The sequence below is a fragment of the Amblyraja radiata genome, chromosome 39 (assembly GCF_010909765.2).
Source record: "Amblyraja radiata isolate CabotCenter1 chromosome 39, sAmbRad1.1.pri, whole genome shotgun sequence".
Classification (NCBI taxonomy): Eukaryota; Metazoa; Chordata; class Chondrichthyes; order Rajiformes; family Rajidae; genus Amblyraja; species Amblyraja radiata.
Genome location: NC_045994.1, coordinates 11,722,094 through 11,737,407, shown reverse-complemented (window position 1 = coordinate 11,737,407; position 15,314 = coordinate 11,722,094). Strand labels below are relative to the sequence as shown.

The 15,314-nt window shown below is 43.4% G+C and overlaps 1 protein-coding gene across 2 annotated transcripts in view; it reads left to right on the top strand.

The window, feature by feature from the left end:
- The window catches only part of LOC116967509 (receptor expression-enhancing protein 1-like), a 42,897-nt gene extending 27,963 nt beyond the window's left edge, over window positions 1-14,934 (top strand). For both annotated transcript variants that reach the window (XM_033014141.1, XM_033014140.1), the window contains exons 4-8: window positions 1,076-1,196; window positions 3,036-3,149; window positions 4,634-4,787; window positions 7,682-7,857; window positions 12,762-14,934. In XM_033014141.1, the coding sequence (XP_032870032.1) occupies window positions 1,076-1,196; window positions 3,036-3,149; window positions 4,634-4,787; window positions 7,682-7,857; window positions 12,762-12,830 (634 nt within the window). In that variant the 3' untranslated portion in view covers window positions 12,831-14,934. The remainder of the gene's footprint in view (window positions 1-1,075; window positions 1,197-3,035; window positions 3,150-4,633; window positions 4,788-7,681; window positions 7,858-12,761) is intronic.
- The last annotated feature ends 380 nt before the right edge of the window (window positions 14,935-15,314 follow it).

Here is a 15,314-nt window from a genome sequence, read left to right as displayed (position 1 = left end):
GTAACTGATAAAGCTTGTGACAATGGGTAGTTGCAGTAATTCGGAAAATGGATTCACTCCAGAGCAAGGGGACGGGTTCCATACAAAGTAACGTAGTCTGCTTCAAGCAGCATTGATTCCTCCCTTCTAGACCTCTGGCTCTGTTGCTTCTATAATGGTCATTGCCATACCACTGATGGATGGCCTGCACTGCCCCGATTCCCTGACCTATACAGACTCTTTTGTTAATTTTCTTTTTTGCCTTCTCTGTCAGTATTCTTCCATTATCCTGTCTTTGGTGCTGAGCTGGCAGATTTCTGGGCTATTGGATATAACTCCTTGTGATATCCCAACACTAATTCACTTTTCTTAAAAGATGGTACATCAATAGATTTTTTTCCCCAGTAAACTAGTTGTGTTTAATGGGAGTGCAGAGACCAGGGTCATGGGGAATTGAAGGGAGTGTGGAATTTGACCCCATTGAGATTGAAGGGAGTGTGGGCCAAGGGGCTCTGATGGATTTAACAAAGTGTGGGATCAAGACCCCAGTGAGATTAAAGTGAGCGCCAGGAAACTACCAGTTGAGGCAGATGCTAAATGGATTAGTGGATTATTGGAGCATTGCTGCAGATCAGGGGTTCCTAACCTGTCTTGTCCTGTTAACCCCTGGCAACTTTAATACCACATTTAATACCCAATGTTATTACACTTATTTATGAACAATTAATGATGAACAGATACCGGTATACCAGAACCAAACGCAGTCAGGCAATGAGAAAAAAATAGGTACAAATCCAGAATCAACAAATCTACCCCCTGGGTAGGCAAAATTTACCCTGGGGGTAAATTTACCGCGGGTAGGGAACCCTTGCTGTCGATAGTGGCTTGCCATGCAGCTATCAGTAAATGGGGTCGGGCCCGAATTCAACATTGTACATGCTAAGCCAAGTTGGTTATTGACTCTGTGTGTTGGATTTTAAATAAGAGATCATTTTTCAAACTTCTAGGTGATCACTGATCAGATGCCACTAATGAGAAATGTGTCTCTTGTACCTGTTGTTTATTTGCTGACAGATAAATCCTCTTCTACCTGCAGGTTTCCCTTCTATTATGAAATAAAGATTGCACTCGTGGTCTGGCTGTTGTCCCCATACACAAAAGGTGCCAGCATGATTTACAAGAAGTTTGTTCATCCCACACTCACTTCGAAAGAAAAGGTAAATAAACAGTTGAAGCTCTTGATTTGTATTAGGCCAAGGTATTCAATAAACCACAGTCATTCCTGAAAACATGAAATAAAATGTAGTTTGTGTAGTATCTGCTATTTTAGTTATAATGAAACCACACTAACTAGTTTCTAACAAAGTTTTAAACTCAAAAGTTTTAAAGGTTTTAAAACTAGTTGAAGTCTGAAGAAGGGTTCTGGCCCGAAACATCGCCTGTTCCTTTGCTCCAGAAATGCTGCCTGGCACGCGAGGTTACTCAGCATTACGTCTCCATCTTCGGTATAATCCAGCATTCCAGTTCCTTCCAACACTAACTAGGTTCTTCTGTTTTTTGTGTGCATTTGTTTCACTTGGTGGACTTGGAGCTTTGGCTTGCATTTGACCTGGAGCTGTTTAAAATGTACCCTGCTGCACATGTTCTGTGGTTCTTTTCAACAGAACAGATTTATAATCTTATTTAGATTCACTGTGACAGCTGTGGCCTTTGAGCATCTATTCTAACTTCTAAAGAATAGATGCTAATCACTTTAAAATCTTATAGGAGAGGGGGCGGCACGGTTGCGAAGTGGTAGAGTTGCTGCCTTGCAGCGCCGGAGACCCGGGTTCAATCCCGACTACGGGTGCTGTCTGTACGGAGTTTGCACGTTCTTCCCATGACCTTGTGGGCTTTCTTCGAGATCTTTGGTTTCCTCCCGCACTCCACAGGTTTGTAGGTTAATTGGCTTAGTGTGTGTGTAAATTGTCCCTCCTGTATGTAGGATAGTGTTAATGTGCGGGTCGGCACGGACTCAGTGGGCCGAAGGGCCTGGTTCCGCATTATATCTCTAAAAGATACAGGCCCTGATGTTTTCCACATTTGGACCACCATGGAAGATAAAATCTAGATTGTTATTGAAGTCGTGAGGCAGTAGTCGACTTTCTGCGGGTAGCACAGTGGCGTAGCTGGTAGAGCTGCTGCTTCAATACACTGGGTCCCAGGTCCGATCCTGATCTCTGGCTCTCTGTGTGTGGCATTTACACTGCCTCCATGGGACCATGAGGGTTTCCTCCAGGTGCTCCGGTTTCCTTCAACATCCCAAAAACCTATGGTTTTGTATGCTAATGGCCCTCTGTAAATTCACCCCAGTGTGCAAGGAGTGGATGAGAAAGTGGGATTACCTAGAATTAGTGGTCAACGTGGACTCAGTGGCCAAAGGGCCTGTTTCCATGCTGTATCATCCAATCAATAATTCTGCAATCCTCCTTCAGTGCTATCCTGCATTGCTGCTTTAAATCGCAATCCAGACTCTCCGATAAGTTTACCAGCTGAACTTGGAGACGCTAGCAAAATTGCTTTGCTTGAACCTGATTCATTTCCACTGCAGCGAAGTAGGGAAGATTTTTTTTTTTTTTAAGGGAACCGAAGAAGCCAGTTGTCATTCAGAATGTGCGTGGCCTTTACAAATGAGTTGAAAACCACTTTAGAGGGTGATGAAGCCTGTCCTTTGTATTCCTGTCATTTCTTTCAATGCATCTAACCGTGTCATTGCGGCCTGTGACTGGTGCCCTTTTTAATTTATCAACTCGTGCAGTCATTACAATGAGCAAATTAATTTATCGTCCTTTAAGTGTTGGCCTTCACTTTTTCTGCCACTCGAGCAGCTTAAACGGTTTCATTGTGTGCAACCTGTGTAATCACCATGCAGGATAAGTGCTTTATGTTAACTATGCTGCAGTAAATCCACAATGCTGAGATGCACAATGGGTCTGTTGTCATGGAGAAGATGGAAAGATGTGGTTGGTTTTCAGTTGAAGGTACATGCTTTTCATTGTTCATTTCTCTCCCTTTAGGAAATAGATGGCTACATCATTCAAGCCAAAGAGCGTAGTTATGAAACCGTGGTCAATTTTGGCAAAAAGGGGCTGAACATGGCAGCAAATGTGGCAGTCAATGCTGCCGCCAAGGTAGGAATTCAAACTGCTCCACTGCTTTAAATCGCATCAGGGTCAATGAAGTTAAAATGAAGTTTAATGGAAGTCGCTTGGTTCAATTGGGCCAGCAGGTGTGTGTGAACTTATTATCAATCTTAGGAGATGGCCTCGCCATCCGTATTCTGAGAACCAAACTTGTTTGCAAAAAGTATTCATTAAGTACCCTAGGCTACTCTATCATAGTCATAGTCATACAGCAGGAAACAGGCCCTTCGGCCAATCTTGCCAAGATGCCCCATCTACTTTTTATTTATTTATTTTATTTATTATTTTATTATTTCTTTCGAACAGAATAAAAGAATAAAAAGCAAGTGAGAAACAACATACAAAAAACAAAACAAGACTATTTATAAAGTGTCATAAACAATATCTATAATTAAATGAAATCGTATGTGTCTGAAAAGGAGCAGGAAGAAGCCAAAGCTTATTAATTCCCACCCCTTATTCAACTGCTTATAATTATCTTATACAAATTTAGCAGCTGTATGTACACCATATGTACACCAGCAGCTTTATGTACACCAAATTATTTACATTTACACACTAATCAAATATTTACAAAGCCATACAAAAAAGAAAAATCCCAACTTTAATCCCGACTTTAATCCCAACTGCCCACGTCTGGCCCCTATCCCTTTAAACCTGTACCTGTTAAATTGTCTTTAGAATGTCATTATAGTCCCTGTCTCAACTACCTCATCAGGCAGCTTGTTCCATACACCCACCACCCTTTATGTGACAAAGTTACCCCTCGCTATTCCTATTAAATCTTCTTCCCCCCCCCCCCCCCCATCCACCCCATGCAATGTACATTTGAAGATCAATCACCAACTGCAGAAATGCATCAAAATGTCATTTGCCACACGTTTAGTTTACCAAGGTACAGTGAAAAGCTTTTGTTGCGTGTAGTCAGCAGAAAGACAATACATGATTCTAATCGATCCATTTACAGTGTATAGATACATGATAAGGGAGTAACGTTTAGTGCAAGGTGGAGTCCGATCGAGGATAGTCCAAAGGTTATCAAAGAAGTAGATAGTAGTTCAGCATTACTCTGGTTGTGGTAGGGTGGTTCAGTTGCCTGATAGCTGTTGGGAAGAAACTGTCCCCCAATCTGGTGGTGTGCGTTTTCTAAAATAAGATCTATGTTATGAGTGTTTAGCGCCTCTTGCGTTACTTTACTGCAAGGTACAAAGTGCATTGTTAAACACGGTAATGGAATTAAAAAAGGTAAACATCACTCCGGATGCATAACAGGTCTGACAGCTTGTCACGGTGTTGACTTACCAGGTTACCAAACACTGTTGTGGCGAGTCACTCATACGATGTTGGTGTCATTTTAAAATGTTGGCCTGTTGTTCATTCTCATCAACATCTGTTTTAATGTTTCTCTTACATCAGTCTCTACATTTCACTTTGGGCATGAAATGTCTCTCTTGCTTTCCCCTGTATTGCAGAGTCAGGGAGCTCTTGCAGGACGCTTGATGAGTTTCAGCATGCAGGACTTACGAACCATTCAGGTTGACGAGCCAACACATTACACAGATCCCCTTTATCCTGAGGACGAGCCAATGGCAAGGGATCCCATCGTTGTGGCAAGAGGAGAGCAATGTGAGTCTTTTTATTTTGTGAAGTTGGTAATGTAGCACGATCATTTTGAAGACAAAGTTAGCTTTATTCCCAGTCTAAATGTTAAACAAGATTTGAATCTTATGATCGGATAATGAAAGAGTCTGCTATACGGTACTCTATAATTCCAGTGTTGAGAGATGCTGCAATTCGCTGAAGGCAATTTTGGTGTGAAATAAAAACAATTTAAACAATTTTTCAAACTGGCAACTGCTATTTTAGGCACAGCTACCATCTAGGTGATTGTTTCAATATCCCTATGTATTCAATCTTGCTGCTTGCTGAGGAATTGAAGCACGGAGGGGCTGACATTTTGTTGATAGAAAAAGCTCTTTTTAAGCATTAGTGACCCGATGACTACTTTGAATCTCTTCGTTGACCATTTCTGGGGTTTGGTCTATTGCCGGGACCTCCCACTAAGCAGGGCATCGACGGAACCCGGTTCTTACAAGCGTAATGGCTGAACAAAGCACAGCTACTGTACTATAATTACAGGCAACCACTTTGTTGTCCAACCCATTGCCAAAGGCTTGAATGAAGTTGAATGCAGAGCAAGTTCAACCACAATTTCACAAACTCACAAAAATCATAAACATGGGATTCAAGGCTGCAGCCTCCATGCCCATTTCACACCAGTAAGATCGTGACTGACTCTTGACCTCCCCAGTCCCAAAATCCATTGGTCTTGTGCTCCAATATACTCTGCTCATCTGATATAGTGAGTGCAAGCACCAGAATGTTTGAATGGTGGCAGAACATTACTGGCATTCAGTCTAATTTAAAATTAACTCCTCTGGTTATTAGACGAGTACAGAACAATCTAGAATATTAAATGGACAAAACTTCAGCATATACATTTTAGGTACTAATGATATACATTTAGAAATGTGGATCTAAACTGCTGTTCCCTGCCACCTTCTCGGGGCATTCCAAAGAGGTGTAGGTTTGTATGTTAATTGGGCCCTACTGTGTAAGATTAGGAAGTTGTCCCTACTGTGTAAGATTAGGAGGTGGGATGGCAGAACTAGTGCACGGGTGACCAATGGTGGGCCGAAGGGCCTGTTTCCACACTATCTTTAAACCTAATCCATTTCAGGATGGGTGACTAATGCTGATCCTGTCCAGGTCTCAAAAATATATCCATCTGTGTCAATGTGCTATTTTGCGAACTATTGTGGAACTTTGCATGGAGTTGCCAGGGTTCTTGGTGCACAGTATAGTATCTCTGCAGCCTGTGTCAAATCTGACAGTGGCATAATACTTGAAGCCAAGGCATTGTAAAGTGTGTACGGGATGGCATTTGCCAAACTTGCCTGTTGATGCATGGGATCCAAATGGGGTTAGAGGTCAGGGCTTCGAACATCGGACCGTCAGCAGCAGCGACTGCGGAGGGTTCAACGGCCCCGACCACGGGTGAACAAGGAGGAAGATGACTGAACTATATTATCTTCCATCACGGTGAGGAATGTGGATTCCGCTGCGGTGGGTTTTTATGGTAAATTTTATTATGTGGTTGTGTATCTTGTTGCTTTTCACTTGGCATGGCTGCATGGTAACTCAAATATCACTGTACCATAATTGGTGCATGTGACAATAAATTTGAACTTGAACTTGAAGTTTGAGAGCTATCATTGAGGCACTTTTGAGAGTTGAGGATCTTGAGACACTACACAGTTTTTGGGGAAAGCATAAGGTTCTAAGCTGCTGGTAGACAAAAATGCTGGAGAAACTCAGCGGGTGCAGCAGCATCTATGGAGCGAAGGAAATAGGCAATGTTTCATCCCGAAACATTGCCTATTTCCTTCGCTCCATAGATGCTGCTGCACCCGCTGAGTTTCTCCAGCATTTTTGTCTACCTTCGATTTTCCAGCATCTGCAGTTCCTTCTTAAACAGGTTCTAAGTTGCTGACTGATGCGTATTTAAACAGTTTGATTTGATCTGCAACAAGGCTGCGACAGTCTTGTGCTTGACTGTTGTTTAGTTAACAAGACAGATATGCAGAGATGCATAAACTTGATATCTAATGCAGTGACATCCACCTGAAACTAAATGTTTGTACGAACTGAGGAGTCCATTAGCTTTCTTTGTTGCAGTAACCTCGTTGGGGAGAATGGCCTCTTAACTGAGATACTGAAAGACATTCAGTGTGTGTGTGTGTGTGTGTATAGATACAAAATGCTGGAGTAACTCAGCGGGTCAGGCAGCACATCTCCAAAGATAAGGAATAGGTGCCATTTCAGGTCAAAACCCTGCTTCAGACCCTGAAACATCACCTATTCCTTTTCTCCAGAAATGGTGCCTGTCCCGCTGAGTTACTCCGGCATTTTGGATCTGTCTTCTGTGTAAACCAGCATCTGCAGTTCCTTCCTTCACTGTGTAATAATAATAATGGATGGGATTTATATAGCGCCTTTCTAATACTCAAGGCGCTTTACATCGCATTATTCATTCACTCCTCAGTCACACTCGGTGGTGGTAAGCTACTTCTGTAGCCACAGCTGCCCTGGGGCAGACTGACGGAAGCGTGGCTGCCAATCTGCGCCTACGGCCCCTCCGACCACCACCAATCACTCACACACATTCACACACATTCACACACAGGCAAAGGTGGGTGAAGTGTCTTGCCCAAGGACACAACGACAGTATGCACTCCAAGCGGGATTCGAACCGGCTACCTTCGGGTTGCCAGCCGAACACTTAGCCCATTGTGCCATCTGTGTATATGCATGTGTGTGTATTTCCCAGCACTCACCAAGGGCTACATGAGAAGAACAATGGCAATGATGCCTTCTTGTTGGTATTGAAGTGTCCCTTTCGAATTGAAATCATTGCTGCTGTTCAGAGTTAACTTTTTATTTAATCTCTTCACCCGCAGCCCAAAGACTTCCAGACACTGCGCTGAACCATCAGTATGCAGAGAGTGACTCTCAAGACGAGTGCAAGTCTGACGGGGAGGCAGAGAGGCGAAGGAGTTCATTACGCCATGAAGCGCAGGGTTCAAAACCAATCCGAAGGGCACAAGTCTCGAGAAAGCGAGGACAAACCAAAGGGGTGAGTGCCGCTGAAGGGCACAAGCATTCGGTGGGTCGAGGGATTAATTCCCGGGATGGCGGGACTGTCATATGCTGAGAGAATGGAGCGGCTGGGCTTGTACACTCTGGAGTTTAGAACGATGAGAGGGAATCTTATTGAAACATATACGATTGCTAAGGGTTTGGACATGCTAGAGGCAGGAAACATGATCCTGATGTTGGGGGAGTCCAGAACCAGGGGCCACAGTTTAAGAATAAGGAGTAAGCCATTTAGAACGGAGACGAGGAAACACTTTTTCTCACAGAGAATGGTGAGTCTGTGGAATTCTCTGCCTCAGTGGGCAGTGGAGGCCGGTTCTCTGGATACTTTCAAGAGAGAGCTAGACAGGGCTCTTAAAGATAGCGGAGTCAGGGGATATGGGGAGAAGGCAGGAACGGGGTACTGATTGGGGATGATCAGCCATGATCACGTTGAATGGCGGTGCTGGCTCAAAGGGCCGAATGGCCTACTCCTGCGTCTATTGTCTATTGCCATTCAAACAGCAGAAGCATCTCGGATTTCTGTGGCTATGTTATAGTGCGGCAATCGATCCTTGTTGGATCCATTGCCTGTCTTAAGCAATGAAATGTCAGTTATAAAGAAAGATTAGTCTGAATTTGGGAAGAACCACCGTGTTCCAAGCTACACAAGGACTCTTATGATCAGCACAGTATCGGTGGGCCGAAATGCCTCTTTCCATGCTGTATCTTTCAACTCTTGAGTTTTTTCTGTCTCCTATGATGACAGACACACAATATTTGTTTATATTTTCTATTACCATATCTCTAATATCTCTCCCTTGTCAACCTGTAAGGGACTAAGTTTTTCTGATATTTCTTCCTCTGTGAAATCATTTGGGTCTTTATGTTTCTTGTATGGTTACTCACCTATTTTCCCTTTCAGTATCAATGTCTTAATACTCAACTTTTGCCAAAGTTTAAAATGTAAACCAAGACATGGCAAATCAAGGAAGTCATCTGTTACACACTACACAACTTTCTGTATGACTGTGCCATCCTCGTGCATGTTTATACCCCTCTAGTACCCCTCATTGACCAGGTTGGTCTAAGTGGTGTGACAATCTTGGATCAAAGTGCGTCAAACACCCTTCACAATCCCTGATTCAACAAAGTGCCCAAACTTCAGTCTCCAGCTCATTAACCCGGAGCCAAAAGCGATTGCTAAACACTTTAACTCCCCCTCCCATACCCGCACTGACCTTTCTGTCCTGGGCCTCCTCCATTATCAGTGAGGCCCAGCGCAAATTGGCGGAACATCACCTCGTATTTTGCTTGGGTTGCTTACAACCCAGCGGTATGTAAATTAACTTCTCTAACCTCAAGTAACCCTCTCGCCCCATCCCTCCCCTTTCCCAGTTCTCCAACCAGTCTGACTGTCCTTGTTTACATTTTATCTCTGCTTTGTTGTTGCCTTCTCCTAGCTAGCAAGGGTCTATTCTACTTCTTCCTTGATCGCCACTCCCCCTTTGAAGTCTCGTTTTCACACCTTGCACTTCCTTATCTCTGTATCTCCCCCTCCCCTGACTCCCAGACTGAAGAAGGGTCTTGACCCGAAACGTCACCCATTCCTGCTCTCCAGAGATGCTGCCTGTCCCGCTGAGTTAACTGCAGCATTTTGTGTCTAACCCGGAGCCAAAGTTCCACGAGCTGTTGGCACTTTCAGAACCATAGTTGCTGAAGATCCTTAAACTGTAGCTGCAATATGTCAACTGTTCTGCTATACCTGTCTTAATTTTATTTAATTTAGATATAAAGTTTCATTGATGTTTCTTACATTCCAAATTTGGCAAACCTGTACTCGTATTCACTTGGGATTGTAACTGCATCACTAGATGAGTCAGTTTAGTTGTCATCCCGTGTAATTTTTTTCCGTAGTTTTTAAGTATTGAGCAGCGGTGCCCGGCTGGATTTCATTGAAGTGTTAGTTTGCAGATATCAATAAAACCTGACAATGTCACCGTTCAAGCAGGTTCCCATATACAATGCTTTGAGGGCCTCTAGTGGGTGACAATGGCACTGTGCAACATTTTGACTTCCAAAGTATTGCCAAAAAGATGGGCTTGCTTTGAAGGAGCACGTGTTCAACAGAGACTTGTTCCCCAATTTACCTATTGTCCTGTTTTATCCTATCTTCCTCAAATGGACCCTGTACGTCGCCCAGTTTGCAGTCCCTTTAGAGAGACTAGATGAGATTGATTTGAAGACTCGCTGGTATAATCTTACCAATCTCCATACGTGATTTAGACTGCAGTTAACACACTTAGCTTTTCAAACGAAATCGCTAACAAGGTTAGCAGCAAGAATTGTCTCTGTTCTTCATTAAAAACTTTGTGTGGTAAACATCAGGTGAAAGGTCTCTGCCCTGAGTCATGAGTTGTAGGTCAATTCTAATCTGTACCTGCCACGGAAAGATACTTATCAGAAGCTGAGGGAGCCACTTGAGATCATAGCTAACCCGTATAAAGTTTTCATTTGTTTTCATGGTAGCCTTTCATTCTTGTGCCTTTCTGTACTCTATTTCCCTGCCCTATGAGGAAGAGTTCCAGATATACAATCCACTTCCTACTATACTCCCTTTTAGGAAGTAGCTTATTTTTACTTTTTTTTGTCATTCTGGATTCGCTCGCAAGAAGAAACAGCCTCTTCTCTGTACGTCCATCCAGTCGAGCCATTCGGGGTCAAGTTTAGTTTAGAGATACAGCACGGAAACGGGGCTTTCGGCCCACCGGGGCCGTGCCGACCAGCGATCCCTGCACTCGAACATTATCCTGCACACCAGGGGCAATTGACAACGTTGCCAAGTCAATTCGCCTACAAACCTTTTGGAGTGTGAGAGGAAACCGGAGCACCCAGAGAAAATCCACATAGGCCATGGGGAGAATGAACAAACTACGTACAGACAACACCTGACAAGATCGAACCCGGGTCTCTGGTGCTGTAAGGCAGCAACTCTCCCGCTGCGTTATCGTGCCGCCCAGCATTTGAATAGTTCACTCTAACTCACCTAAACTCCAGCAGATGCAACTTTTCCTTGTAAGATAACTTGGGTATTGGTCCGGTAAATCTCCTGAGCTGCTTCCGATGTATTCATGCCTTTTTACAAAGTGACCAATTCAATTCTCCTGTATTGATCTCATCGGTGTCTTATACATCTGAGTCATGACCTCTACTTTTATATTCAGTTCCCCCTGCAATAGTAACACTTAACTTATTTCATTACTGGCAGCACCTGGATGCTATCCTTTTAAAAATGATTAATTGAACGCCCAAATTGCCTGCATCTTCATTCTCCCTAATCTCTCCTCATTTAGATACTACTGGTCCCCCCTTTAGTTTAGGATGCCCAACTGGCATACATAGCTTTTGGCAGAGCGGCAGCATGGATTTGCTGGCTGCAGGGGAGGGACACAGTTTATGCTGTGTGATGATCTGATTAGGGCCCCATTTCCAACTTGTGAATCCTGAGGAGGATCCACCTCATTGGGGACTCTCGGACTATCTTTGATCGAAATCTGCTGGCCTCACCTTGCACTAAACGTTATTCCTTTACCATGCATCTATACACTGTAAATGACTCTATTGTAATCATGTATTGCCTTTCCACTGACTGGTAAACATGCAACCAAAGCTTTTCACTGTACCTCTATACACCTGACAATAAACTAAACTGTCCTGTATACTTTTTTTTCTGCTGAAACCGTTGATTTAGCATTTCCCCACGTTATGCATCATTTGCCAGCTCTTCGGCCCTCATTTACTCAATCTTTGTCAATGATTCACTGATTGAATGATCCTTTATTGTTGCATGTACCTAGGTAAAGGGAGATGCTTTGTTTTGCGTACGACCTGGTAGAATCATACATCACTCCTCGCACAAGTGTTGCCATGTTTCTGGCACTGACAAAGTTACCAAAGTTCACCGATCTGTCCTATCTTCTGCTTGCCGCCCGCCGCAGCCCCCCCCCCCCCATGTCCGTTTGTATGTTCTTGTACACTGTACCAGGTACCGATTTGGTGTCCTGCAACCCATCTACATTTCATCAGCAAATTTAGCATCCATTCCTTCATCCAATTAATTTATGTAACTGGGCGAACATTGAGGCATCAGCACAAATCCCAGTCGCACAACGCTCATTACTTCTTGCCATCCAGAAGAGACCCATTTGTGACTACTTTATTTGCTGTCAGTCAGCCAATTTTCAATTTGCCGCTATGTGCTACTTTCCCCACCAGGAGTTGTTATTTTCCACAGTAACTGTCGACATGGTATCTTATCCAATGCCTCTGGAAATCTAAATTCAACCCATCCTCCAGTTTCCTGGAATCCACGGCTCATGTTAAGAAATTCCAATATTGGTCAAACTTGATTTCTCTCTAGAACTATACTGACTTTATGCAACTACCCGTTGTTTTAGCATCCTGTTATATTATCTTCAATAATAACTTTTAATATAAGATAGACACTAAAAGCTGGAGTAACTCAGTGGGTCTCTGGAGAGAAGGAATAGGTGAAGAAAAAGGGTCTCGACCTGAAACATCACCTATTACTTTTCTCCAGATGCTGCCTGACCTGCTGAGTTACAGTACTCCATCTTTTTGTATCTTCGGTTTAAACCAGCATCTGCTGTTCCTTCCTGCACGTAACTTGTGATATGTTCCCTCTGGCAAATGTCCAGCTATTCTTGTTGAAAACGACCATTTACCTGTTCAGATTCTTCCCTCGTTACGCATTGTGCTGGGTATTGTTCTCCTGCAAGCCTAATTACCAAAGCAGGGGGGAGGGGGAGGGGAGGGCAGGGCAGCGAATGTTTCAATGTAGAACTCTGGATTTCGTGTCTAAAATATGAATTTCTCTGTTTCTAGGCAGTGATAAAACCAGTTAAACCGGGATCCAAGAAGAAGGCGGTGCAGTCTAATTTTGACACTTTATGATCACCAGAAAGAACAATTTTACATCCGCCATGAGTTCTTGAGCTGCACAAACTTCATGGGTAAAAACCACCGCTGCTGTTTTTAATCACTGGCACCTTTTTGAAATCGCCAGCTCTTATCTTGTGTTTTGTTTATTGTCAAAGTTGCCTCTTGTTAGGGTCAACTGCTTCGAAGACGGTGGCGAAGGCTGGTCCTCAAATAAAGATGCAACGCTGTCATTAACCAGGGAACTTAAAGTTTGTCATTGAATTGATAAACGTGATTAGGCATTGCATTTGTGTGAATATCAAAAGAGATTCTTGCGCCTCCTTTGAAATAAGAAAATGTTTACTAGGACTGGTTATGAAGGGGGAGGATGAGACTCTCATTTGGTTAGCTTTGTAATATAAATCTGATTTGCTTGTAGCTTTTAATTTGGCAGGACAGCGAGATACTAGAATGTATGTACTGTTTGCCATTGACAAAATTGTTGAACTCTGCATTTTTACTTGTGTTTTTAATGTAACCACAGCTGACAATCCTCGAATTGGTGTTATAGCACAACTAAACACTACATTTTCTCACAGACATGCTCTTGACTGCTCTCGGTTCGGATGGGGGGGTAAACCTGCTACTTAAAGTAAAAAAAACTCTTTGTGGCATGCGTGCGTTGGAAATGTAAATACTTTGGTGTCGGAGCGGACGGTCTGCTTTTCAGTTTCCATGTTTGTACAAGAGTATGTAATGTGTGCTTGAGTTAAAATGTGTAATGATGTCAGTAGAGGTGCGTCTGGACTGCTTGCAAACTGGAGTTTGGAGTGGAAAGAAATTGAGTGCAGGGGGGATTACTGGCGCAGCGATCTGTGAAAAGGGCTGAACATGCACTGTCCTTCATGCAAGTAGTTCACCCAGTTCACCAAGGCCACGGGAGCAGTTTGGACGCCTGCCAAAAGGAAACCCTTGTGATCCATTACAGTTTATTTCGGTAACTGTTGGTGTCCGTTTGAATGTTGATACTTTGAGTCGTTCAGTTTGACAAGTCTTTGTTTTTGCACTCTTGTTACTTACAAAAAGAAATGCCCATGAAACTAGATAGAAATGTCACATTGGAGGCTCAAAGAGATACATGCTGCAGTCTAAATGCTGCTATAAGTATTGCATGATCTTTCTTTCAGATGCCTGAATCTCCAAATGACTTTCGAATAACACCTTGCTGGCAGATGGATATTGTCAGACACTGGGGATAAAATATGTGATTTGGTATAGAGATCCCTTAAATCCGATCTATAACAAGGCCATGAGCACTATGTATTTGAAGTTTGATTCCTAGCCAGGTGACCTGAACCCAGAAGCTTTGGCGTCTGAAGCTGGTGTATTTTCTCTTCTAGATGAATGGATTTCTTTTGGATCCTTAGCAACAGATTGATTTGCCACAGCTAAAACTGAACGGTGGCTATCCTAAATCCCCTTTCCGCCACCACAAGTCTCCAGTAACTTCACTGCTGCTAGGCGTTGCACTTTATTTCATTTCTAGAGGCGTCCTACATTGTAATCTAGTCCGTAAATTATAAATGGATTGTGTAGTCTTGATGCTCGATTAATGGACACCAACCTACGGATAAATCAGGAGGTCCCTTTTGGGTATTTGATTATGTAGACAGCGCTGCTGAAATGTTGCTGTGTGCACTGAGAACAGCCCGGCGGGTTGCCTGTTTACCGTTGTGTGTGTTCTCGTTACAAGTTTGTGCTTTAATCGTGCGTGAAGCTGCAGAGGTGAATGGTGCAATGGATCACATGGTACGACTTTTGGCATGAAACCTATTGGGTGGCTGTCTTGACACGCGCACTCTCAACAGTTGATTTGACTGCTGTTGAAACTCCAGAGAGAAGCAGGATTAATTTAAAGTGTAGGTTTTTATGGAACGTCACCAAGCAGAGGGCAAGTTCAACGGGATGCTCCCTGTGATCACATTACGTGGGCAGTCAAGTGAGTCGCTTAGAATCCTACTATTCATTCTTGCTGTTGGACATATCTCTTTTCTACTGTTGTATGATAATCCTTGTTTCTTAAATGGTTCTTTTAAGTCGTATTGTTTTCACAATAAAGTTGTTGGCTAATTGGTAATGTTTCTGTTGCAAAGTCTTTTTGATTTGTGTCCCGTCTTAATGCATTCTGTCCAGTCGAAGATGCTTTGGTTCTCGAGGCTGATTTACTCATCTTGGTACGTTTCCTGTGTTGTGGCCGCGATCTGGTATTCTAGGGAGCGATTTGTCATTTGGCTACATTCGTCTCAACTGGCTGTGCTGCGTCCTTGCTCGGCCACCAGATGGCGTCACTGTGGCTGCGTAGAAGGGACAAGAAGCAGAACTGGGAGGTTGCCCATTGCCACACTTGCCATTGGCTGAAGGGCAGTAATGCAATGTTCTTCGTGCAATCAGATTTGGTTTGATGTTCCCAAAGACCAGCCTGGAGAATGAGGGCTTGTCATCTTCCTTCTGGAAGAA